Source organism: Pseudophryne corroboree, chromosome 3 (genome assembly GCF_028390025.1).
Source record: "Pseudophryne corroboree isolate aPseCor3 chromosome 3, aPseCor3.hap2, whole genome shotgun sequence".
Lineage (NCBI taxonomy): Eukaryota > Metazoa > Chordata > Amphibia > Anura > Myobatrachidae > Pseudophryne > Pseudophryne corroboree.
Window position 1 is genome coordinate 663,688,075 of NC_086446.1, and position 26,947 is coordinate 663,715,021.

Sequence of the window (26,947 nt, forward strand, 5' to 3'; positions counted from 1 at the left end):
AGAACTGGAGAAACAAGAAAGGAGCCTCACTCCAGAATCATGTCATATAATAATCATGATTCTAAGAGGGGATTGAAGGGTTACCTCTTCTGTCTTTGTACATATTACTTTTTATATGATCAGTTTCCTTGTGGTGGTTACAGTGTAAAAGTGAATATTTCTATTTCCCTAGTGAAGGGTTAAAACATGCTATATGAACTCTTATGTGTTTGCATGGATGCGTGCTGCCCTGTGCTAGGTGCCTTTGTCTCTCATACAGATACCAGGCTTGTGTGGGTCTGGCATCCAAGGTCAGTTCTATACCAGATGAAACCTGCTTTTTCTACTTCTGTGTGTTACTAAAAGATCTTGTGTTAAGTTCCGTTTGATGCAACGTATATAACATCTGCCTAGCAACTGCTATATCCAATTATGTTATGTCAAGTATTAACCACCCCTACGTACCCCACTAGGGCACCACCCCTAAGCCAATGAGCCCTTTTACACTTATCAGTTACACCCTTATGTGTTCTCTTTTTATACCAATGTTAAAACATTCAATAAAGCAGAGTGATTCTTAACTACATGGTGTCGTGTATTATCTGTAACGTTAAGGATTGCTCTCACTGACGTCAGTAGGCCATCACATCGAGGGGTAAAACAAGAGGCTGAATTCCTTTCATTTAGTCAGCAGCGCAGCCAGAGAGGTGGCCGGTGTGTGTACGCTGTGTGTATATCCCACCATCTCCCGCTGTCTGTGCTGAGTGCTGCTGTGTACTGACCATTGCTGTCCTGCTCTCTGTGTTTCAGAGAGCAGGGCAGCCGATGGTCAGTATACAGCAGCACTCAATGCGAGATATGCATACTGTTCCGGGGTATAAGGGGAGGGGGGCAATTATTGCATGTGTGCCGGGTAAAAGGGGAGGGGGGCAATTACTATGTGTGTTCTGGTGTATAAGGGGAGGGGGGCAATTACTGCATGTGTGGCGGGATATAAGCGGAGGGGGGCAGATTACTGCGTGTTGCCGGGGTATAAGGAAAGGGGGGGGGGTGATTACTGCGTGTGTGTCGGTATATAAGGGGGGGGGGGCAATTACTGTGTGTGTGTGTGCCGGGGTATAAGGGGGGGGGGGGGTGATTACTGTATGTGTGTCAGGGTATAAGGGGAGGGGCAATTACTGCGTGTGTTCCAGGGTATAAGGGGAGGGGGGCAATTACTGCATGTGTGGCGGGATATAAGAGGAGTGGGGCAGATTACTGCGTGTTGCCAGGATATAAGGAACTGGGCCGGTGATTACTGCGTGTGTGTCAGGGTATAAGGGGAGGGGGGCAATTACTGCGTGTGTGCCGGGGTATAAGGGGGGGGGGGTGATTACTGTGTGTGTGCCAGAGTATAAGGGGGGGGGGGGTGATTAGGGCATGCTTGCCGGGGTATAAGCAGAGGGGGCGATTACCGCTGCTGTCTCGATCAACCAGCCTGCAGCTCTAATCCCGTTTCTATGCCTCCAGGCAAACCCTCCGCTGCTCTCCTTAACCCCGGGCACCACTGCTGCCCAGACCCTGGCTGACGCTGCTCCCCAGACTTTGCGGGCATTGGTGGTGGCATCGGACTGGGAATTAGCGGCGGGGGCAGAAGCTGGTGGCGACTTTAGCAGGCGTGGGTGGCACTACAGTAGTGGGCACTGGCAGTGGCCACAGCGGGCATTTCTCAGCAGCCAATGACCTTACTGCACGCCACTGATGCAGAGTCTACTACTCTGTGAGTTGGGTATGAAATGCCAGCGGTCCCGCAGCATCCCGACAGTGAGAATCCTGACACTGGACGAGTGTTAGTATTTTAGCCCTCTCCACTACCCTTCCGTGGGTGTTGGCTTGGCTAATTCCCCTAGTGCCTAACCCTAACCTCCTCTTGATACTCACCTCCGGGATGTCGGCTGCTGGTGTTCCGGCGCCAGTCTCCAGAAGAGTGTTGGGATTCCGGCACCTATCACATGACCGCCAGCATCCCCTCTTAGTGATAGTGATACTACCCTCTGTAGCATGAGCTTAGCTGTGATCTGGCCAGCACACTGACGGCCTAATTCATATTTATACGCCAGTGCAATTGCAATATCCTAGGCTATGGAGCTGTTAATGTTAGCAAGTGAAGCTGCCCAGAAGTGAGAAGAGACGCCCACTGGAGCCGTTGCAAACTCACTCGCAGCTGTGTACACATTTGCAGCCTATACACAAACACGAGGAACATCAAGCTTATGGGTAGGCCTATGGCTACGCAGACTGGTCGCAGAAGTAGCGATGCAGGCACCATGTTTTTGCATGTACGAGCTTGCAGCTGATGGCAGATACACGCCCTGAAAACGGGCATTACATGCCTACGTTTCTCCGACCACTCCCCAATAACACTTCCAAACGGTCACGTCTTGTCAATCAGTTCCCTGTGAAATCCTCATTGTGTGTGAGATCGTAGCTGCAGCTTGACACATGTGCATTGAGATTGCAGAACATGTGCATGAACATCGGCCATCTCATACGAACATGAATTAGGCCCTAGGCCCTAAGGGGGACATGTACTAAGCAGTGATAAAAGTGGAGAAGTGTGCCAGTGGGGAAGTTGCGCATGGCAACCAATCAACTGCTCTGTATACTTTTATAGTATGCAAGTTAGAAATGTTATGTCACTGCTGATTGGTTGCCATGGGCACTTTTATCACTGCATAGTACATGTCCCCCAAGTTCTCAGTTGTACTGCATATTCCGTCACATCTTTTGTTCTTGCTAGTGCTGCTCTGCAAGCAATGCTTTTTGCAACTGTAATGAATGTCGTTTTGTGTTCTATCCTAACGTGCTGCATAATGATTGGTGTGATCTACGCATCCTGTACTGTGTACTTGTAGTAGCTATGTGCTCTGTAATGACTGCGCTGTCTATTTGTCATTGGTGGCAGACTGGCATTGGGTTCAGGGTTACTATTCTGTATCAGATTTATGGCTGATCGCAGGAAAATGATTAGACAGCTGTGTGTTGTACTTGGCGCACTACTGTTTTGTGCTCTCTGTATTAATCATGCAATGTCTGTGTGCTGTGCTTAGCGCTTGGTAAAGGGCAAGACAGCAAATCCTGTTATATACTAGAGATGAGCGCCTGAAATTTTTCGGGTTTTGGTTTTGGGTTCGGTTCCGCGGCCGTGTTTTGGGTTCGAACGCGTTTTGGCAAAACCTCACCGAATTTTTTTTGTCGGATTCGGGTGTGTTTTGGATTCGGGTGTTTTTTTCCAAAAACACTAAAAAACAGCTTAAATCATAGAATTTGGGGGTCATTTTGATCCCAAAGTATTATTAACCTCAAAAACCATAATTTACACTCATTTACAGTCTATTCTGAATACCTCACACCTCACAATATTATTTTTAGTCCTAAAATTTGCACCGAGGTCGCTGTGTGAGTAAGATAAGCGACCCTAGTGGCCGACACAAACACCGGGCCCATCTAGGAGTGGCACTGCAGTGTCACGCAGGATGTCCCTTCCAAAAAACCCTCCCCAAACAGCACATGACGCAAAGAAAAAAAGAGGCGCAATGAGGTAGCTGTGTGAGTAAGATTAGCGACCCTAGTGGCCGACACAAACACCGGGCCCATCTAGGAGTGGCACTGCAGTGTCACGCAGGATGGCCCTTCCAAAAAACCCTCCCCAAACAGCACATGACGCAAAGAAAAAAAGAGGCGCAATGAGGTAGCTGTGTGAGTAAGATTAGCGACCCTAGTGGCCGACACAAACACCGGGCCCATCTAGGAGTGGCACTGCAGTGTTACGCAGGATGTCCCTTCCAAAAAACCCTCCCCAAACAGCACATGACGCAAAGAAAAAAAGAGGCGCAATGAGGTAGCTGACTGTGTGAGTAAGATTAGCGACCCTAGTGGCCGACACAAACACCGGGCCCATCTAGGAGTGGCACTGCAGTGTCACGCAGGATGTCCCTTCCAAAAAACCCTCCCCAAACAGCACATGACGCAAAGAAAAAAAGAGGCGCAATGAGGTAGCTGTGTGAGTAAGATTAGCGACCCTAGTGGCCGACACAAACACCGGGCCCATCTAGGAGTGTCACTGCAGTGTCACGCAGGATGTCCCTTCCAAAAAACCCTCCCCAAACAGCACATGACGCAAAGAAAAAAAGAGGCGCAATGAGGTAGCTGACTGTGTGAGTAAGATTAGCGACCCTAGTGGCCGACACAAACACCGGGCCCATCTAGGAGTGGCACTGCAGTGTCACGCAGGATGTCCCTTCCAAAAAACCCTCCCCAAACAGCACATGACGCAAAGAAAAAAAGAGGCGCAATGAGGTAGCTGTGTGAGTAAGATTAGCGACCCTAGTGGCCGACACAAACACCGGGCCCATCTAGGAGTGGCACTGCAGTGTCACGCAGGATGTCCCTTCCAAAAAACCCTCCCCAAACAGCACATGACGCAAAGAAAAAAAGAGGCGCAATGAGGTAGCTGACTGTGTGAGTAAGATTAGCGACCCTAGTGGCCGACACAAACACCGGGCCCATCTAGGAGTGGCCCTGCAGTGTCACGCAGGATGTCCCTTCCAAAAAACCCTCCCCAAACAGCACATGACGCAAAGAAAAAAAGAGGCGCAATGAGGTAGCTGACTGTGTGAGTAAGATTAGCGACCCTAGTGGCCGACACAAACACCGGGCCCATCTAGGAGTGGCACTGCAGTGTCACGCAGGATGTCCCTTCCAAAAAACCCTCCCCAATCAGCACATGATGCAAAGAAAAAGAAAAGAAAAAAGAGGTGCAAGATGGAATTGTCCTTGGGCCCTCCCACCCACCCTTATGTTGTATAAACAAAACAGGACATGCACACTTTAACCAACCCATCATTTCAGTGACAGGGTCTGCCACACGACTGTGACTGATATGACGGGTTGGTTTGGACCCCCCCCAAAAAAGAAGCAATTAATCTCTCCTTGCACAAACTGGCTCTACAGAGGCAAGATGTCCACCTCATCTTCACCCTCCGATATATCACCGTGTACATCCCCCTCCTCACAGATTATCAATTCGTCCCCACTGGAATCCACCATCTCAGCTCCCTGTGTACTTTGTGGAGGCAATTGCTGCTGGTCAATGTCTCCGCGGAGGAATTGATTATAATTCATTTTAATGAACATCATCTTCTCCACATTTTCTGGATGTAACCTCGTACGCCGATTGCTGACAAGGTGAGCGGCGGCACTAAACACTCTTTCGGAGTACACACTTGTGGGAGGGCAACTTAGGTAGAATAAAGCCAGTTTGTGCAAGTGCCTCCAAATTGCCTCTTTTTCCTGCCAGTATAAGTACGGACTGTGTGACGTGCCTACTTGGATGCGGTCACTCATATAATCCTCCACCATTCTATCAATGTTGAGAGAATCATATGCAGTGACAGTAGACGACATGTCCGTAATCGTTGTCAGGTCCTTCAGTCCGGACCAGATGTCAGCATCAGCAGTCGCTCCAGACTGCCCTGCATCACCGCCAGCGGGTGGGCTCGGAATTCTGAGCCTTTTCCTCGCACCCCCAGTTGCGGGAGAATGTGAAGGAGGAGATGTTGACAGGTCGCGTTCCGCTTGACTTGACAATTTTGTCACCAGCAGGTCTTTCAACCCCAGCAGACCTGTGTCTGCCGGAAAGAGAGATCCAAGGTAGGCTTTAAATCTAGGATCGAGCACGGTGGCCAAAATGTAGTGCTCTGATTTCAACAGATTGACCACCCGTGAATCCTTGTTAAGCGAATTAAGGGCTGCATCCACAAGTCCCACATGCCTAGCGGAATCGCTCCCTTTTAGCTCCTTCTTCAATGCCTCCAGCTTCTTCTGCAAAAGCCTGATGAGGGGAATGACCTGACTCAGGCTGGCAGTGTCTGAACTGACTTCACGTGTGGCAAGTTCAAAGGGCATCAGAACCTTGCACAACGTTGAAATCATTCTCCACTGCACTTGAGACAGGTGCATTCCACCTACTATATCGTGCTCAATTGTATAGGCTTGAATGGCCTTTTGCTGCTCCTCCAACCTCTGAAGCATATAGAGGGTTGAATTCCACCTCGTTACCACTTCTTGCTTCAGATGATGGCAGGGCAGGTTCAGTAGTTTTTGGTGGTGCTCCAGTTTTCTGTACGTGGTGCCTGTACGCCGAAAGTGTCCCGCAATTCTTCTGGCCACCGACAGCATCTCTTGCACGCCCCTGTCGTTTTTTAAAAAATTCTGCACCACCAAATTCAAGGTATGTGCAAAACATGGGACGTGCTGGAATTGGCCCAGATTTAATGCACACACAATATTGCTGGCGTTGTCCGATGCCACAAATCCACAGGAGAGTCCAATTGGGGTAAGCCATTCCGCGATGATCTTCCTCAGTTGCCGTAAGAGGTTTTCAGCTGTGTGCGTATTCTGGAAAGCGGTGATACAAAGCGTAGCCTGCCTAGGAAAGAGTTGGCGTTTGCGAGATGCTGCTACTGGTGCCGCCGCTGCTGTTCTTGCGGCGGGAGTCCATACATCTACCCAGTGGGCTGTCACAGTCATATAGTCCTGACCCTGCCCTGCTCCACTTGTCCACATGTCCGTGGTTAAGTGGACATTGGGTACAGCTGCATTTTTTAGGACACTGGTGACTTTTTCTGAGGTCTGTGTACATTTTCGGTATCGCCTGCCTAGAGAAATGGAACCTAGATGGTATTTGGTACCGGGGACACAGTACCTCCAACAAGTCTCTAGTTGGCTCTGCAGTAATGATGGATACCGGAACCACGTTTCTCACCACCCAGGATGCCAAGGCCTCAGTTATCCGCTTTGCAGTAGGATGACTGCTGTGATATTTCATCTTCCTCGCAAAGGACTGTTGAACAGTCAATTGCTTACTGGAAGTAGTACAAGTGGGCTTACGACTTCCCCTCTAGGATGACCATCAACTCCCAGCGGCAACAACAGCAGCGCCAGCAGCAGTAGGCGTTACACGCAAGGATGCATCGGAGGAATCCCAGGCAGGAGAGGACTCGTCAGAATTGCCAGTGACATGGCCTGCAGGACTATTGGCATTCCTGGGGAAGGAGGAAATTGACACTGAGGGAGTTGGTGGGGTGGTTTGCGTGAGCTTGGTTACAAGAGGAAGGGATTTACTGGTCAGTGGACTGCTTCCGCTGTCACCCAAAGTTTTTGAACTTGTCACTGACTTATTATGAATGCGCTGCAGGTGACGTATAAGGGAGGATGTTCCGAGGTGGTTAACGTCCTTACCCCTACTTATTACAGCTTGACAAAGGGAACACACGGCTTGACACCTGTTGTCCGCATTTCTGGTGAAATACCTCCACACCGAAGAGCTGATTTTTTTGGTATTTTCACCTGGCATGTCAACGGCCATATTCCTCCCACGGACAACAGGTGTCTCCCCGGGTGCCTGACTTAAACAAACCACCTCACCATCAGAATCCTCCTGGTCAATTTCCTCCCCAGCGCCAGCAACACCCATATCCTCCTCATCCTGGTGTACTTCAACACTGACATCTTCAATCTGACTATCAGGAACTGGACTGCGGGTGCTCCTTCCAGCACTTGCAGGGGGCGTGCAAATGGTGGAAGGCGCATGCTCTTCACGTCCAGTGTTGGGAAGGTCAGGCATCGCAACCGACACAATTGGACTCTCCTTGTGGATTTGGGATTTCAAAGAACGCACAGTTCTTTGCGGTGCTTTGCCTTTTGCCAGCTTGAGTCTTTTCAGTTTTCTAGCGAGAGGCTGAGTGCTTCCATCCTCATGTGAAGCTGAACCACTAGCCATGAACATAGGCCAGGGCCTCAGCCGTTCCTTGCCACTCCGTGTGGTAAATGGCATATTGGCAAGTTTACGCTTCTCCTCCGACAATTTTATTTTAGGTTTTGGAGTCCTTTTTTTACTGATATTTGGTGTTTTGGTTTTGACATGCTCTGTACTATGCCATTGGGCATCGGCCTTGGCAGACGACGTTGCTGGCATTTCATCGTCTCGGCCATGACTAGTGGCAGCAGCTTCAGCATGAGGTGGAAGTGGATCTTGATCTTTCCCTAATTTTGGAACCTCAACATTTTTGTTCTCCATATTTTAATAGGCACAACTAAAAGGCACCTCAGGTAAACAATGGAGATGGATGGATTGGATACTAGTATACAATTATGGACGGGCTGCCGAGTGCCGACACAGAGGTAGCCACAGCCGTGAACTACCGCACTGTACTGTGTCTGCTGCTAATATAGACTGGTTGATAAAGAGATAGTATACTCGTAACTAGTATGTATGTATAAAGAAAGAAAAAAAAACCACGGTTAGGTGGTATATACAATTATGGACGGGCTGCCGAGTGCCGACACAGAGGTAGCCACAGCCGTGAACTACCGCACTGTACTGTGTCTGCTGCTAATATAGACTGGTTGATAAAGAGATAGTATACTCGTAACTAGTATGTATGTATAAAGAATGAAAAAAAAACCACGGTTAGGTGGTATATACAATTATGGACGGGCTGCCGAGTGCCGACACAGAGGTAGCCACAGCCGTGAACTACCGCACTGTACTGTGTCTGCTGCTAATATATAGACTGGTTGATAAAGAGATAGTATACTCGTAACTAGTATGTATGTATAAAGAAAGAAAAAAAAACCACGGTTAGGTGGTATATACAATTATGGACGGGCTGCCGAGTGCCGACACAGAGGTAGCCACAGCCGTGAACTACCGCACTGTACTGTGTCTGCTGCTAATATATAGACTGGTTGATAAAGAGATAGTATACTCGTAACTAGTATGTATGTATAAAGAAAGAAAAAAAAACCACGGTTAGGTGGTATATACAATTATGGACGGGCTGCCGAGTGCCGACACAGAGGTAGCCACAGCCGTGAACTACCGCACTGTACTGTGTCTGCTGCTAATATAGACTGGTTGATAAAGAGATAGTATACTACTAATATTATATACTGGTGGTCAGGTCACTGGTCACTAGTCACACTGGCAGTGGCACTCCTGCAGCAAAAGTGTGCACTGTTTAATTTTAATATAATATTATGTACTCCTGGCTCCTGCTATAACCTATAACTGGCACTGCAGTAGTGCTCCCCAGTCTCCCCCACAATTATAAGCTGTGTGAGCTGAGCAGTCAGACAGATATATAATATATATAGATGATGCAGCACACTGGCCTGAGCCTGAGCAGTGCACACAGATATGGTATGTGACTGACTGAGTCACTGTGTGTATCGCTTTTTTCAGGCAGAGAACGGATATATTAAATAAACTGTACTGTGTGTCTGGTGGTCACTCACTATATAATATATTATGTACTCCTGGCTCCTGCTATAACCTATAACTGGCACTGCAGTAGTGCTCCCCAGTCTCCCCCACAATTATAAGCTGTGTGAGCTGAGCAGTCAGACAGATATATATAATATTATATATAGATAATAGATGATGCAGCACACTGGCCTGAGCCTGAGCAGTGCACACAGATATGGTATGTGACTGAGTCACTGTGTGCTGTGTATCGCTTTTTTCAGGCAGAGAACGGATTATATTATGTACTCCTGGCTCCTGCTATAACCTATAACTGGCACTGCAGTAGTGCTCCCCAGTCTCCCCCACAATTATAAGCTGTGTGAGCTGAGCAGTCAGACAGATATATATAATATTATATATAGATAATAGATGATGCAGCACACTGGCCTGAGCCTGAGCAGTGCACACAGATATGGTATGTGACTGAGTCACTGTGTGCTGTGTATCGCTTTTTTCAGGCAGAGAACGGATTATATTATGTACTCCTGGCTCCTGCTATAACCTATAACTGGCACTGCAGTAGTGCTCCCCAGTCTCCCCCACAATTATAAGCTGTGTGAGCTGAGCAGTCAGACAGATATATAATATATATAGATGATGCAGCACACTGGCCTGAGCCTGAGCAGTGCACACAGATATGGTATGTATGTGACTGAGTCACTGTGTGCTGTGTATCGCTTTTTTCAGGCAGAGAACGGATTATAAATAAAAGTGGTGGTCACTGGTCACTATCAGCAAAACTCTGCACTGTACACTACTGAGTACTCCTAATGCTCCCCAAAATTAGTAAATCAAGTGTCTCTCTAATCTATTCTAATTCTAAACGGAGAGGACGCCAGCCACGTCCTCTCCCTATCAATCTCAATGCACGTGTGAAAATGGCGGCGACGCGCGGCTCCTTATATAGAATCCGAGTCTCGCGATAGAATCCGAGCCTCGCGAGAATCCGACAGCGTCATGATGACGTTCGGGCGCGCTCGGGTTAACCGAGCAAGGCGGGAAGATCCGAGTCGCTCGGACCCGTGAAAAAAAACATGAAGTTCTGGCGGGTTCGGATTAACCCTGTCAACCTAATGCATGTCGACCTATTCATTGTCAGTCTTTTAATACACACTCTGCTCTGTGCAGTGCTGAATGTCAACCTAATGCATGTCGACCTATTCATTGTCAGTCTTTTAATACACACTCTGCTCTGTGCAGTGCTGAATGTAACTATCTTGTGCTCTGTGCTGTACTGACTGTAACTACAGTACATTGTGCTGTATGCTGTTCTGAATGTGGTGTGCTCTGTTCTGTAGCCACTGATTGTATGCTGTGCTCTGTGCAGTATTCATTTCCTATTATGTGCTCTGTGCTGTACTACTGACTGGGGTGCTCTGTGCTGAATTTCCTGCGTGCTGTACCCAGCTCTGCAGTCCGTGCTCTCAGCGCTGTGCTTTGGCTCGGTGCCCTTGTCTCTCACATGAGGAGATGCGGGGGTGGAGTAATACTCTGTTTTGGGGCTTTTCCAAATAAAAGACGCTGAATCAGTGCAGGGCTCTGAGGACAGAGATCTGAGGCGCAGCATCACCATCTCCCTGCGGACAGTGCAGAGCTGGGTTCCTGGGCTGGGAGATAACGCACTGCACGGAGAGCTGTACTTACTGTATCGCCTGGGATAAAGCCTCTACCTGCAATACAGCCGGCCTGTACCTGCCTAGTGCCAAGGGGATTCTACCAGGTAAATGTGCTGCAGTCTTATAACGTACCCCAGATAGGTGAGTCATATCCATGATAGACTTATTATATATCCTATTATATATCCTATTAAACACCACTGTGCAGGTTAGGGCACTTATGCATTAGTCATTTTATATGGGGCTGACTCAATGTAGACTGTACAGTATGTATTAGATGGGGAGAAATGTTATTGATGGGGCTAATAATACAGTAACCAATATCCAGCCCTATATACTGTATGTTATGACCATTTAGCCTTTTTATGACTTTATGACTATTTTCCATCTCTATGTTACAATGGAGAAAAGTTATGTCAGGCTTGCATGTGTGCACGTGCTCTTCTGTGCCATGGGGTATCTAGGCATCATCAGTCTGGGGCAAAGTGTGGTCAGCACATGGCTATGTGATGCTTTGTGTGTGTCTCTTCTAGGTATATTTGTTGCGCCCTCTTGTGGTTGTGCACGGTATTGTCATGCTGTGGATCGTGGTACTTCTCTCCTTTGGCGCCCCCGCTGCTCTCCTCCCGTCCTCCGGCTCCCGGTGCCCGTTGCGCTGTGACCTATCCTCCTGCCCGCCAGCGCCCACTAACTGCCCATCTGGAGAGACCGCTGTGCGGTGCGGCTGCTGCACGGTGTGCGCGGCTGATGAAGGGGAGCGGTGCGGGGATGGACCCGCGGAGCAGATGTGTGCCTCCGCGCTGCGCTGTGTGAAGAGTGCGGTCGTGGGTGCACCCCGGACGTGTCAGTGTCCATCTCCCCAGCCTGTGTGTGGGAGCGACGGCAACACCTACAGCAGCCTGTGCAAGCTGCAGGCAGCCAACAAAGCTGTGCAGGGCCAGGGATATACAACTATCATCCCCATCCAGAGGGGGGACTGCCTGCTAGGTAAGGAACACACACTCACACATTTTATATATATATATATATATATATATATATATATATATATACACATACAATAGCGGTATGGCGCTCAAATCAGGGTCACAATAATAGTAGCCCTCTCCTTGGTCCGTGTATGATAATACAAATGCACAATTAAAAGTCCAACGTAATTTCTTAAAATGTTCTTCTTAAAATATCGAAGGTACAGTAATTGTTCTTCCCTTTTGAGTTCACTGCGGACATCACAGACAAATACCCAACGCATTTCGTCTCCTGGTAGACTTCATCAGGGGTGTGTGTCTTAATAGACCGTATATGGGTATATAACAGGTGTAGGTAAAGTCTTGGCAGAGATATTAAATCACGCAACTTCGTTCAAATTCGTCAACTCAATTGGGAATTAAAAAGGAATACCAGCGAATCCAAGTAAAAAATGAAGGGCATATATTATACCTCCTCAATGTTGTTCACCTGGATGTCAAAATGATTTGAGCGCCATACTGCTATTGTTTCTATATTCTACCTTGTGATTCCCACCAACAGGGGCTTGAAGTGGTATTAAGCTGCCTATTATAATATCTTTGAAATAGCGCGAGAAGGGGTATTGTATTGATATATAGATGGATATATAATTTTAAATTATATAATAGGTGGAATGGCCGGCACTCTTTGCAGACAACAATCTGGCCCAGGTGCACACCCCAATGTAACAACACCAAGGTATAGAGCAGGGAGGACGGGCAGTACTCATAGGACTTCACTCCAGCAGATCTTAGATCGACGTTTTCGATTTTAATAAATCGTCATTAGAATAAAAAATAAAAAAATGGTCCTGATGACGATTTATTAAAATCGAAACGTCGATCTAAGATCTGCTGAAGTGAAGTCCTACGAGTGCCGCCCATCCTCCCTGCTCTATACCTTGGTGTTGTTACATTGGGGTGTGCACCTGGGCCAGATTGTTGTTTGCAAAGAGTGTCGGCCATTCCACCTATTATATAATTTTATATATATATATATATATATATATATATATATATACAAAACAAAAATTACCCCCTTTTTTGCGCTATACCACTAGTCTCAAACCACTAAGAAATACCCTCTGTCAGATGAGGTATTAAGAGTAGATTTGAAATGCAAAAAGATTCTCGTGGGAGCCAATACGCCTTTAGTATGACAATGATTAAAAGTTTTTATTCATACATAAACAAACGATATTTATATCCTAAACAGTCGTCATTAGTACAAATTTCTAAAAATTCAATAAAACAGTATTACAATCTTATACATAAACATATTTCGGTTGATGTGAGGAATTTACAATCAGGTGATCACACTCAGAACTTGAAAGAGATGTCTCCAACCAGGTGCTTGTGGTAAAGGCTTTATTAACCCGATGTCGCGACATCGGGTTAATAAAGCCTTTACCACAAGCACCTGGTTGGAGACATCTCTTTCAAGTTCTGACTGTGATCACCTGATTGTAAATTCCTCACATCAACCGAAATATGTTTATGTATAAGATTGTAATACTGTTATATTGAATTTTTAGAAATTTGTACTAATGACGACTGTTTAGGATATAAATATCGTTTGTTTATGTATGAATAAAAACTTTTAATCATTGTCATACTAAAGGCGTATTGGCTCCCACGAGAATCTTTTTGCATTTTATATATATATATATATATATATAATAGTCATAGAAGAAAATGGCGTCACTGCAGGTCTTGTACCAACAACAAAAGTGTATTTTGTAATAAATAAATCACATCAGTGCTCCAACGTTTCGGGGCCCGTAGCCCCTTTGTCAAGGCCCCGAAACGTTGGAGCACTGATGTGATTTATTACAAAATACACTTTTGTTGTTGGTACAAGACCTGGAGTGACGCCATTTTCTTCTATGACTATTACAAATCTACCACGGAGGGCACCCAGGCAATTGTGAAAGGGAGGACCAGTAGTGCCGGGCATCACAACTAGTATATATATATATAGATAGATAGATAGATATATAGATAGCTATATATATAGATATATGTAAATATGTATAGATATATGTAAACACACACACACACACACACACACACACACACACACACACACACACATTTTATATATATATATATATATATATATATATATATATATATATATATATAAATAAGCATAAACTAGTACCATCTAGGACCACTTATACAAACCCTTCAGTAATATTGCTTTTTGTACTGTACAGCAGAATGTTCCCTTGTTCAATGTCCAAAAATGCTTCTAATTCGACTGCTCAATGCAGCTGCAGTTTTAAAGGAAGTCTGTTCCTGGATATATTTACTCAGAGGAACTTTACTCTCCCTTTTTATGTATCGGTGAATATACTGTACCATTCAGAGTTTATTTTTCCTACTCAAAATACAGCATTGTTTTCTGAGTACTAGACATGGATTCCTCTTGCACTGTAATAAACCAACTCAGACTCAACTATACTAGACCAAGGCAGAGTGCACTGATAATCCCTTTCTCTCTTATAGGCCAGACGGACCCAGATAGCCCCCGCTACAAGTACAACTTTATTGCCGATGTGGTGGAGAAGATTGCCCCCGCTGTTGTGCATATCGAGATGTTTCGCATGTAAATCAAAGCTGTGTTATGTATTGTGTAATACATGGTTCAGAAAGGGATCTGCTAACCTCCAGTGGCTTTCAGGATGTTTTCCTTTTAGTTACCATAAGGAAAACGTTAGCGTAGGGCTTTACATTTTTATTGATAAAAGATGGTTGGCGTATACAGTGTACACATTCATGTAATGCTCACGATTTATAGATGTAGGCGTCAGTCTGTATGTGTTACATTATATTTACTAACTGACTTATTCTTAGTGGATTTGCCACTTTTACTATTCTTCCATGATAATCAAATAATTTATATTGAGAGATAATCTATCTCCAGAAATACAAACATTTATATGGTATATGTTCAAGATCCCGGATGTTGGGATTCCAGCAGTTGAAATATCAACGCCGGAATACCGACAGCCGGGGTTCTGAAGGTAAGTATAGCCAGGAGCGTTAGGATTTGGCAGTGGGGTGGGGTAGGTTTCTGTGGTAAGGGGGGTGTAGGGAGGGGGGAGGTAGAATACTTACCTCACTGCTGTCGGGATCGTGACCATCGAGATGCCTGCGTCTATATTGTGACCACCTGCATCCCGTTTGCTGGGAACGCTTGCCAATTATTATATTGCTTGATGACCATTATTTGCTGTGTGGTCCAGGGCACAAATGCTGCATTTCATTTACCATTACTCTTCAGGTCATAGGCAGTTACAGTGACAAAATTGAATAGCTACTATGTTATGTATATACATATATATTATAGTAGCTTTGTAGAAACTTATACTCATATCTCTTTTCCCTCTGCTCACTTTCTTTCTCCACTACCTCTACCCGTATCCTTCCAGCTTCCTGCCTCAATCTCTCTCTCTCCACCTCATTCTCTCCATCTACTCCTCCTCCTTTCCTTCTAACGTACTCCCTCAGCTATTCTTCACTCCTTCCTTCTCCTGCACCTCTCTCCTTTCTTCTCTCCCCCTCAGCTCCCTTTCTTCTTTTCTCTCTCCACTTCAATTTTTCTCCCTCTACCCCTCTCCCTTTCTTAAGGTGGGCACACACTAGACGATGTGCTCGCCTAGCGTGTTTACCTCCCGGTCCGGGCCGCCTGATGGCGCACATACACGGTGTGCGATATCACTAGTGATATTGCACAGTGACATCATGTCGCGGCCGGTCGGAGCATGCAGCTTTGGGCGATGAGTCCAAATTGAGCTGCATGCACGGCTGAGACGAGGGTCGTTAATGACCTGCGGGGCCGCACATAGCTCGTCATTTACAGTGTACACACAACGTCGCTCAAGAAGAGTCAAAATGAGCGACGTCATTTACTTTATAGACTATCGTGTGTACGGGCCTGTACTTTCTCCCTGAACCCCTTTTTAGTCTCTCCACTGCTCTCTCTCCTCTCACTCTCATTTTCCCTTTCACTGACACACTCATTTTCCATTTCTCTCTGCTTCTTCCTCTCCCTCCCCCTACTTCTCCTTTCAGTCTCACCCTCTCCCCTTCTTTCTCTTCAGTTTCTCCCCTCACTCTATTCTCTCTTTCTTTCTCCTTTCTCTCTCTCCCTCACCCCTTCAGTCTAGTTCCCTTTCGCCCTGACTTTTTGAGCCTCCTTTCACCTTCACTTTCTCCCCCATCGCCTCACTCTCCTTCATATTACATAAATGTATTTGTTTTGTGTAAAAGTGCATTTTTGATAGCAATTAAAACCTTGTATCAGATAAGACAATGGCCCTCATTCCGAGTTGATCGGTCGCAAGGCGAATTTAGCAGAGTTACACACGCTAAGCCGCCGCCTACTGGGAGTGAATCTTAGCTTCTTAAAATTGCGACCGATGTATTCGCAATATTGCGATTACTAACTACTTAGCAGTTTTAGAGTAGCTCCACACTTACTCTGCCTGTGCGATCAGTTCAGTGCTTGTCGTTCCTGGTTGACGTCACAAACACACCCAGCGTTCGCCCAGGCACTCCCACCGTTTCTCCGGCCACTCCTGCGTTTTTTTCCGGAAAGGGTAGCGTTTTCAGCCACACGCCCCTGAAACGCCGTGTTTCCGCCCAGTAACACCCATTTCCTGTCAATCACATTACGATCGCCGGAGCGATGAAAAAGCCGTGAGTAAAATTACTTTCTACATAGCAAAGTTACTTGGCGCAGTCGCAGTGCGAACATTGCGCATGCGTACTAAGCGGATTTTCATTGCGATGCGATGAAAAATACCGAGCGAACAACTCGGAATGAGGGCCAATGATAAAGCTAGCCTTTGCTGATTATAGGATGAATCACCGCTCTGTGCTGTATGTGATCCAGCGTCAGGCCACTTTCTCCAAGCCACACCTATGATGAGTGATGAATCAGGGAAAATGCTGTCTACTTTTTTCTTTTCTTTCTGGCACAAGGATGTAATTGTTACCAGAAAACCACTTTGTGAATAAAATAGTCTATAATTTGTCCCCTCTTTCTCTGACGTCCTAGTGGATGCTGGGAACTCCGTAAGGACCATGGGGAATAGCGGCTCCGCAGGAGACTGGGCACAAATAGAAAGCTTTAGTACTACCTGGTGTGCACTGGCTCCTCCCCCTATGACCCTCCTCCAAGCCTCAGTTAGATTTTTGTGCCCGAACGAGAAGGGTGCACACTAGGGGCTCTCCTGAGCTTCTTAGTGAAAGTTTTAGTTTAGGTTTTTTATTTTCAGTGAGACCTGCTGGCAACAGGCTCACTGCATCGAGGGACTAAGGGGAGAAGAAGCGAACTCACCTGCGTGCAGAGTGGATTGGGCTTCTTGGCTACTGGACACCATTAGCTCCAGAGGGACCGCTCACAGGCCCAGCCTTGGAGCTCGGTCCCAGAGCCGCGCCGCCGGCCCCCTTACAGAGCCAGAAGCAAGAAGAGTCCGGCAAATCGGCGGCAGAAGACATCCTGTCTTCCACAAGGTAGCGCACAGCACTGCAGCTGTGCGCCATTGCTTCTCAGCACACTTCACACTCCGGTCACTGAGGGTGCAGGGCGCTAGGGGGGGGCGCCCTGAGCAGCAATAGAAACACCTTGGCTGGCTAAAAATACATCACATATAGCTCCTGGGCTATATGGATGAATTTTAACCCCTGCCAGATTTTCACAAAAAGCGGGAGAAAGGCCGCCGAGAAGGGGGCGGAGCCTATCTCCTCAGCACACAGGCGCCATTTTCCCTCACAGCTCCGCTGGAAGGATGTCTCCCTGACTCTCCCCTGCAGTCCTGCACTACAGAAACAGGGTAAAAAAGAGAGGGGGGCACTAATTGGCGGGTTATTAACAATACAGCAGCTATAAGGGAGAAACACTTATATAAGGTTGTCCCTATATCTATATATAGCGCTCTGGTGTGTGCTGGCATACTCTCCCTCTGTCTCCCCAAAGGGCTAGTGGGGTCCTGTCCTCTATCAGAGCATTCCCTGTGCGTGTGCTGTGTGTCGGTACGTTTGTGTCGACATGTATGAGGAGGAAAATGATGTGGAGGCGGGGCAATTGCCTATAATAGAGATGTCACCCCCTAAGGAGTCGACACCTGAGTGGATGGCTTTATGGAAGGATTTACGTGACAGTGTCAGCTCCTTACAAAAGACGGTTGATGACATGAGACAGCCGACTAATCAGCTAGTCCCTGTTCAGGCGTCTCAAAAACCATCAGGGTCTCTAAAAAGGCCGTTACCTCAGGTGGTGGATACTGACGTCGACACGGATACTGACTCCAGTGTCGACGGTGAGGAGACTAACGTGACTTCCAGTAGGGCCACACGTTACATGATCACGGCAATGAGAGAGGTGTTAAACATTTCTGATACTGCAAGTACCACTAAAAAGGGTATTATGTGGGGTGTGAAAAAACTACCTGTAGTTTTTCCTGAATCAGACGAATTAAATGAGGTGTGTGATGAAGCGTGGGTTTCCCCCCGATAAAAAACTGATAATTTCTAAAAAGTTATTGGCATTATACCCTTTCCCGCCAGAGGTTAGGGCGCGTTGGGAAACACCCCCTAGAGTGGATAAAGCGCTCACACGCTTATCAAAACAAGTGGCGTTACAGTCTCCTGATACGGCCGCCCTCAAGGAACCAGGTGACAGAAAACTGGAGAATATCCTTAAAAGTATATACACACATACTGGTGTTATACTGCGACCAGCAATCGCCTCAGCCTGGATGTGCAGCTTGGTCGGATTCCCTGACTGAAAATATTGATACCCTGGAGAGATGCACAGAGGGATATTTCCACTCTGGCTTCAAGAGTGAGTGCGCTGTCCATTTCTGCCAGAAGAGGTTTATGGACGCGACAGTGGTCAGGTGATGCGGACTCTAAACGGCATATGGAAATATTGCCTTATAAAGGGGAGGAGTTATTTGGGGTCGGTCTATCGGACCTGGTGGCCACGGCAACGGCTGGGAAATCCACATTTTTACCCCAGGTAGCCTCTCAACATAAAAAGACGCCGTCTTATCCGGCTCAGTCCTTTCGTCCCCATAAGGGCAAGCGGGCAAAAGGTTCCTTTTTTCTGCCCCGGGGCAGAGGAAGGGGAAAAAGACTGCAACAGACAGCCACTTCCCAGGAACAAAAGCCCTCCCCCGCTTCTGCCAAGTCCTCAGCATGACGCTGGGGCCTTACAAGCGGACTCAGGCACGGTGGGGGCCCGTCTCAAGAATTTCAGCGCGCAGTGGGCTCACTCGCAAGTGGACCCCTGGATCCTGCAAGTAGTATCTCAGGGGTACAAATTGGAGTTCGAGACGTCTCCCCCTCGCCGGTTCCTGAAGTCTGCTTTACCAACGTCTCCCTCCGACAGGGAGGCAGTATTGGAGGCAGTTCACAAGCTGTATTCCCAGCAGGTGATAATCAAGGTGCCCCTCCTGCAACAAGGGAAGGGGTATTATTCCACGCTGTTTGTGGTACCGAAGCCGGACGGCTCGGTGAGACCAATTTTAAATCTGAAGTCTTTGAACACTTACATACAGAGGTTCAAATTCAAGATGGAGTCACTCAGGGCAGTGATCGCGAACCTGGAAGAGGGGGACTATATGGTGTCTCTGGACATCAAAGATGCCTACCTCCATGTCCCCATTTACCCTTCTCATCAAGGGTACCTCAGGTTTGTGGTACAAAACTGTCACTATCAGTTTCAGACGCTGCCGTTTGGATTATCCACGGCACCTCGGGTCTTTACCAAGGTAATGGCCGAAATGATGATTCTTCTTCGAAGAAAAGGCGTTTTAATTATCCCTTACTTGGACGATCTCCTGATAAGAGCAAGATCCAGAGAACAGTTAGTAGTCGGAGTAGCCCTATCTCAAGTAGTGCTACGGCAGCACGGCTGGATTCTAAATATCCCAAAATCGCAGCTGATTCCGACAACACGTCTTCTGTTCCTAGGGATGATTCTGGACACAGTCCAGAAAAAGGTGTTCCTTCCGGAGGAGAAAGCCAGGGAGTTATCCGAACTGGTCAGAAACCTCCTGAAACCAGGGCAAGTCTCAGTGCATCAATGCACAAGAGTCTTGGGAAAGATGGTAGCTTCCTACGAAGCGATTCCATTCGGCAGATTCCACGCAAGAACGTTCCAGTGGGATCTGCTGGACAAATGGTCCGGATCGCATCTTCAGATGCATCAACGGATAACCCTGTCCCCATGGACAAGGGTGTCTCTTCTGTGGTGGTTGCAGAGTGCTCATCTTCTAGAGGGCCGCAGATTCGGCATTCAGGACTGGGTCCTGGTGACCACGGATGCCAGCCTGAGAGGCTGGGGAGCAGTCACACAAGGAAGAAATTTCCAGGGCTTGTGGTCAAGCCTGGAGACATCACTTCACATAAATATCACGGAGCTAAGGGCCATCTACAATGCTCTAAGCCTAGTACGACCTCTGCTTCAAAGTCAGCCGGTGCTGATTCAGTCAGACAACATCACGGCAGTCGCCCACGTAAACAGACAGGGCGGCACAAGAAGCAGGAGGGCAATGGCAGAAGTTGCAAGGATTCTTCGCTGGGCGGAAAATCATGTGATAGCACTGTCAGCAGTGTTCATTCCGGGAGTGGACAACTGGGAAGCAGATTTCCTCAGCAGGCACGACCTCCACCCGGGAGAGTGGGGACTTCACCCAGAAGTCTTCCACATGATTGTGAACCGTTGGGAAAAACCAAAGGTGGACATGATGGCGTCACGCCTCAACAAAAAACTAGACAGGTATTGCGCCATGTCACGGGACCCTCAGGCAATAGCTGTGGACGCTCTGGTAACACCGTGGGTGTACCAGTCAGTGTATGTGTTCCCTCCTCTGCCTCTCATACCCAAGGTACTGAGAATCATAAGAAGGAGAGGAGTAAGGACTATACTCGTGGCTCCGGATTGGCCAAGAAGGACTTGGTACCCGGAACTTCAAGAGATGCTCACGGAGGACCCGTGTCCTCTACCTCTACGAAGGGACCTGCTCCAGCAGGGACCCTGTCTGTTCCAAGACTTACCGCGGCTGCGTTTGACGACATGGCGGTTGAACGCCGGATCCTGAAGGAAAAAGGCATTCCGGATGAAGTCATCCCTACCCTGATCAAAGCCAGGAAGGATGTAACCGTGCAGCATTATCACCGTATTTGGCGTAAATATGTTGCGTGGTGCGAGGCCAGGAAGGCCCCTACAGAGGAATTTCAACTGGGTCGTTTCCAGCATTTCCTGCAAACAGGACTGTCTATGGGCCTAAAATTAGGGTCCATTAAGGTTCAAATTTCGGCCCTGTCGATCTTCTTCCAAAAAGAACTGGCTTCAGTTCCTGAAGTTCAGACGTTTGTCAAAGGGGTGCTGTATATACAGCCTCCTTTTGTGCCTCCAGTGGCACCTTGGGATCTCAATGTGGTTTTGGGGTTCCTAAAATCACATTGGTTTGAACCACTCACCACTGTGGACTTAAAATATCTCACATGGAAAGTGGTAATGCTATTGGCCCTGGCTTCAGCCAGGCGCGTGTCAGAATTGGCGGCTTTATCCTATAAAAGCCCTTACCTAATTTTTCATACGGATAGGGCAGAATTGAGGACTCGTCCTCAGTTTCTCCCTAAGGTGGTTTCAGCGTTTCACCTGAATCAGCCTATTGTGGTACCTGCGGCTACTAGGGACTTGGAGGATTCCAAGTTGCTGGACGTAGTCAGGGCCCTGAAAATATACGTTTCCAGGACGGCTGGAGTCAGAAAATCTGACTCGCTGTTTATCCTGTATGCACCCAACAAGCTGGGTGCTCCTGCTTCTAAGCAGACTATTGCTCGTTGGATTTGTAGTACAATTCAGCTTGCACATTCTGTGGCAGGCTTGCCACAGCCAAAATCTGTAAAAGCCCATTCCACACGGAAAGTGGGCTTATCTTGGGCGGCCGCCCGAGGGGTCTCGGCTTTACAACTTTGCCGAGCAGCTACTTGGTCAGGGGCAAACACGTTTGCTAAATTCTACAAATTTGATACCCTGGCTGAGGAGGACCTGGAGTTCTCTCATTCGGTGCTGCAGAGTCATCCGCACTCTCCCGCCCGTTTGGGAGCTTTGGTATAATCCCCATGGTCCTTACGGAGTTCCCAGCATCCACTAGGACGTCAGAGAAAATAAGAATTTACTTACCGATAATTCTATTTCTCATAGTCCGTAGTGGATGCTGGGCGCCCATCCCAAGTGCGGATTGTCTGCAATACTTGTACATAGTTATTGTTAACTAAATCGGGTTATTGTTGTAGTGAGCCATCTTTTCTAAAGGCTCCTCTGTTTATCATACTGTAAACTGGGTTCAGATCACAAGTTATACGGTGGGATTGGTGTGGCTGGTATGAGTCTTACCCGGGATTCAAAATCCTTCCTTATTGTGTACGCTCGTCCGGGCACAGTATCCTAACTGAGGCTTGGAGGAGGGTCATAGGGGGAGGAGCCAGTGCACACCAGATAGTACTAAAGCTTTCTATTTGTGCCCAGTCTCCTGCGGAGCCGCTATTCCCCATGGTCCTTACGGAGTTCCCAGCATCCACTACGGACTATGAGAAATAGAATTATCGGTAAGTAAATTCTTATTTTATTCTTCATGTACAGTAGATAACTGGCCCATGACAACAGGGATAAAATAGCGGATTTGATGTTAGTGCCTGATAGTGAGGCACTTCCTCTGGGAATGTCACCTGGATTGTTTAAATAACTTTTTGTGTTGTATGTGAACTCAGATGAACTATTTTCTTATATTTCTTGTAATGGGAGTACACATTTTATTTATCATGCATATGCAGTTATTTATTATGCATATTATATAGACTACTTCAAAACATCATTAATGAATTAATTGGTACATTGAGCCTGAGATGCATGAGGCTGGAATCCCTGATTAGACAGGTTTAGTGCTCCTGGAATGATGATAAAATATCTATAGTTTCCTAAAACTCTGCCATTACAGTCCAGGTTTTAAGGATATCCATGCGTGAGCACAGGTGACTAAGGCCTAATTCAGATGTGATTGCATCAGCAAATTTGTTAGCTAATGGGCAAAACCATGTGCACTGCAGGTGTGGCAGATATAACGTGCAGAGAGAGTTAGATTTGGGTGGGTTATTTTGTTTCTATGCAGGGTAAATACTGGCTGCTTTATTTTTACACTGCAATTTAGATTACAGATTGAACACACCACACCCAAATCTAACTCTCTCTGCACATGTTCTATCTGCCCCTCCTGCAGTGCACATGGTTTTGCCCAAATTTGCTGCTGCGATCAGATCTGAATTACAGTAGGCCCTTAATACCTCAGTTGGTTTGATTTAACCATCTACTGTATAATGGTGGAGTTTAATAAACTCCCGGTAACAACCTATCAAAACTTTATTAGTACTAACATATGAAAAACATGACAATTGCAGTTTGCTGTCATGCAAATGTGATCCAGACAAATAAATGCATCCATTTACTATTGGTATACATGGGATGAAAACATTCCAATATCTGTAACTTATATAAAATGGCCATAGCAGTAGGAATGTAAATATCAATGCACAAGCATAGTACATTTGTACAGTTGTGCTCATAATTTTACATACACTAGCAGAATTTGTGATATTCTGGCCATTTGTCAGAGAATATGAATGATAACTCACAAACTTTTCTTTCACTTATGGTTAGTGGTTGGGTGAAGCCACTTATTGTCAAACAACTGTGTTTACTCTTTTTAAATCATAATGACAACAGAAACTACCCAAATGACCTTGATCAAAAGTTTACATACCCCAGTTCTTAATACCGTGTATTGCCCCCTTTAACATCAATGACAGCTTGAAGTCTTTTGTGGTAGTTGTGGATGAGGCTCTTAATTTTCTCAGATGGTAAAGCTGCCCATTCTTCTTGGCAAAAAGCCTCCAGTCCCTGTAAATTCTTGGTCTGTCTTGCATGAACTGCATGTTTGAGATCTCCCCAGACTGGCTCAATGATATTGAGGTCAGGAGACTGAGATGGCCACTCCAGAACCTTCACTTTATTCTGCTGTAGCCAATGACGGGTCGACTTGGCCTTGTGTTTTGGATCATTGTTATGTTGGAACGTCCAAGTACGTCCCATGCGCAGCTTCTGGGCTGATGAGTGCAAATTTTCCTCCAGTATTTTCTGATCACATGCTGCATTCATCTTGCCATCAATTTTGACCAAGTTTCCAGTGTCGTCGTAGCTCACACATCCCCAAAACATCAGCGACCCACCTCCATGTTTCACAGTAGGAATGGTGTACCTTTCATCATAGGCCTTGTTGACTTCTCTCCAAATGTAACGTTTATGGTTGTGGCCAAAAAGTTCAATTTTGGTCTCATCACTCCAAATGACTTTGTTCCAGAAGTTTTGAGGCTTGTCTCTGTGCTGTTTGGAGTATTGTAAGTGGGATGCTTTGTGGCATTTGCGTAGTAATGGCTTTCTTCTGGCGACTCGACCATGCAGCCCATTTTTCTTCAAATGCCTCCTTATTGTGCATCTTGAAACAACCACACCACTTTTTTTCAGAGTCATGTATTTCAGCTGAAGTTATTTGTGGATTTTTCTTTGTATCCCGAACACTTTTCCTGGCAGTTGTGGCTGAAATTTTTGTTGGTCTACCTGACCGTGATTTGGTTTCCACAGAATCCCTCATTTTCCACTTCTTAATTAGAGTTTGAACACTGCTGATTGGCATTCTCAATTGCTTGGATATCTTTTTATATCCCTTTCCTGTTTTATACAGTTCAATTACCTTTTCCCGCAGATCCTTTGACAATTCTTTTGCTTTCCCCATGACTCAGAATCCAGACACGTCAGTGCAGCACTGGATGAAAGATGCAAGGGTCTTTCAGGAGTCCAGAAACTCACTGACCTTTTATACACACACACTGATTACAAGCAAACAGATCACAGGTGAGGATGGTTACCTTTAGTAGCCATTTTTAAAACCCGTTTGTGTCAACTTGTGTGCATGTTATCAGGCCAAAATCTCCAGGGTATGTAAACTTTTGATCAAGGTCATTTGGGTAGTTTCTGTTGTCATTATGATTTAAAAAGAGTAAACACAGTTGTTTGACAATAAATGACATCACCCAACCACTAACCATGAGTGAAAGAAAAGTTTGTTAGTTATCATTCATATTCTCTGACAAATGGCCAGAAAATCACAAATTCTGCTAGAGTATGTAAACTTATGAGCACAACTGTAAGTAACAAAACACCTTTAATGGTGATTTCCACTTCTAGATGATACTTTATGGCTTTTACACTTTTTTTTTTTTTTTTTTTGCAACTTTTACTGACTACTTTGTTTTACCAAGTGATGTACCGTAACCAAGATTTATGTAGATGACTTTCTTGTCTCAGTGCTGAAACCCATCATCTGACCAACATTTATTGTCTCCAGGCTGAATTTCTTTGGGAAACGAGAAGTGCCGTCAGCCAGCGGCTCTGGCTTCATTGTGTCAGAAGACGGGCTGATACTTACAAGTGCCCATGTGGTGACCAACAAGCACAGATTAAAAGTGGAGCGCAGTGATGGGACCACCTATGATGCCAAAATTATAGATGTGGATGAGAAAGCAGATATTGCCTTAATTAAAATCAAGCCAAAGGTATTGAGATATTTTCCCCAAACTATATTACACTGCAGTACTGCTAATTGCAATATTTGATACCAATAAATATTGAAGATTGTGGGGGAAATGCATCAAAGCTTCTAAAGTGTTGACAAGAATTTGCCTATAGAAAGCAATCAGTTTCTACCTATAATTTCTCTAACGTCCTAGTGGATGCTGGGGACTCCGTAAGGACCATGGGGAATAGCGGCTCCGCAGGAGACTGGGCACAGCTAAGAAAGAATTAGGACTACCTGGTGTGCACTGGCTCCTCCCACTATGACCCTCCTCCAGACTTCAGTTAAAATCCTGTGCCCGGCCGAGCTGGATGCACACTAGGGGCTCTCCTGAGCTCCTAGAAAGAAAGTATATGTTAGGTTTTTTATTTTACAGTGAGATCTGCTGGCAACAGACTCACTGCAGCGAGGGACTAAGGGGAGAAGAAGCGAACCTACCTAACTGGTGGTAGCTTGGGCTTCTTAGGCTACTGGACACCATTAGCTCCAGAGGGATCGACCGCATGGAACCGTCCATTGGTGTTCGGTCCCGGAGCCGCGCCGCCGTCCCCCTTACAGAGCCAGAAGCAAGAAGAAATCCGGAAAATCGGCGGCAGAAGACATCAGTCTTCACCAAGGTAGCGCACAGCACTGCAGCTGTGCGCCATTGCTCCTCATACACACTTCACACTCCGGTCACTGAGGGTGCAGGGCGCTGGGGGGGGGGGCGCCCTAAGAAGCAATAAATACACCTTGGCTGGCAAATATATCACAATATATAGCCCCAGAGGCTATATATGTGATAAATACCCCTGCCAGAATCCATAAAAAAGCGGGAGAAAAGTCCGCGAAAAAGGGGCGGAGCTATCTCCCTCAGCACACTGGCACCATTTTCTCTTCACAGTGCACCTGGAAGACAGCTTCCCAGGCTCTTCTCTGTAGTTTTCAGGCTCAAAGGGTTAAAAAGAGAGGGGGGGCACAAAATTTAGGTGCAATATTGTTATACAAGCAGCTATTGGGGGAAAAATCACTCAGTTATAGTGTTAATCCCTGCATTATATAGCGCTCTGGTGTGTGCTGGCATACTCTCTCTCTGTCTCCCCAAAGGACTTTGTGGGGTCCTGTCCTCAGTCAGAGCATTCCCTGTGTGTGTGCTGTGTGTCGGTACGGCTGTGTCGACATGTGGGATGAGGAAGGTTACGTGGAGGTGGAGCAGAGGCCGATAAATGGGATGTCGTCCCCTGTGGGGCCGACACCAGAGTGGATGGATGGGTGGAAGGTACTAAACGACAATGTCAACTCCTT

The 26,947-nt window shown here is 46.6% G+C and overlaps 1 protein-coding gene across 1 annotated transcript in view; it reads left to right on the forward strand.

The window, feature by feature from the left end:
• The first annotated feature begins 10,822 nt into the window (after nt 1–10,822).
• HTRA1 (HtrA serine peptidase 1) overlaps nt 10,823–26,947 on the forward strand; it is a 65,629-nt gene continuing 49,504 nt past the window's right edge. Inside the window, exons 1-4 of the mRNA XM_063961861.1 lie at nt 10,823–11,048; nt 11,478–11,931; nt 14,463–14,562; nt 25,436–25,643. Of these exons, the coding sequence (XP_063817931.1) occupies nt 11,520–11,931; nt 14,463–14,562; nt 25,436–25,643 (720 nt within the window). The 5' untranslated portion in view covers nt 10,823–11,048; nt 11,478–11,519. The remainder of the gene's footprint in view (nt 11,049–11,477; nt 11,932–14,462; nt 14,563–25,435; nt 25,644–26,947) is intronic.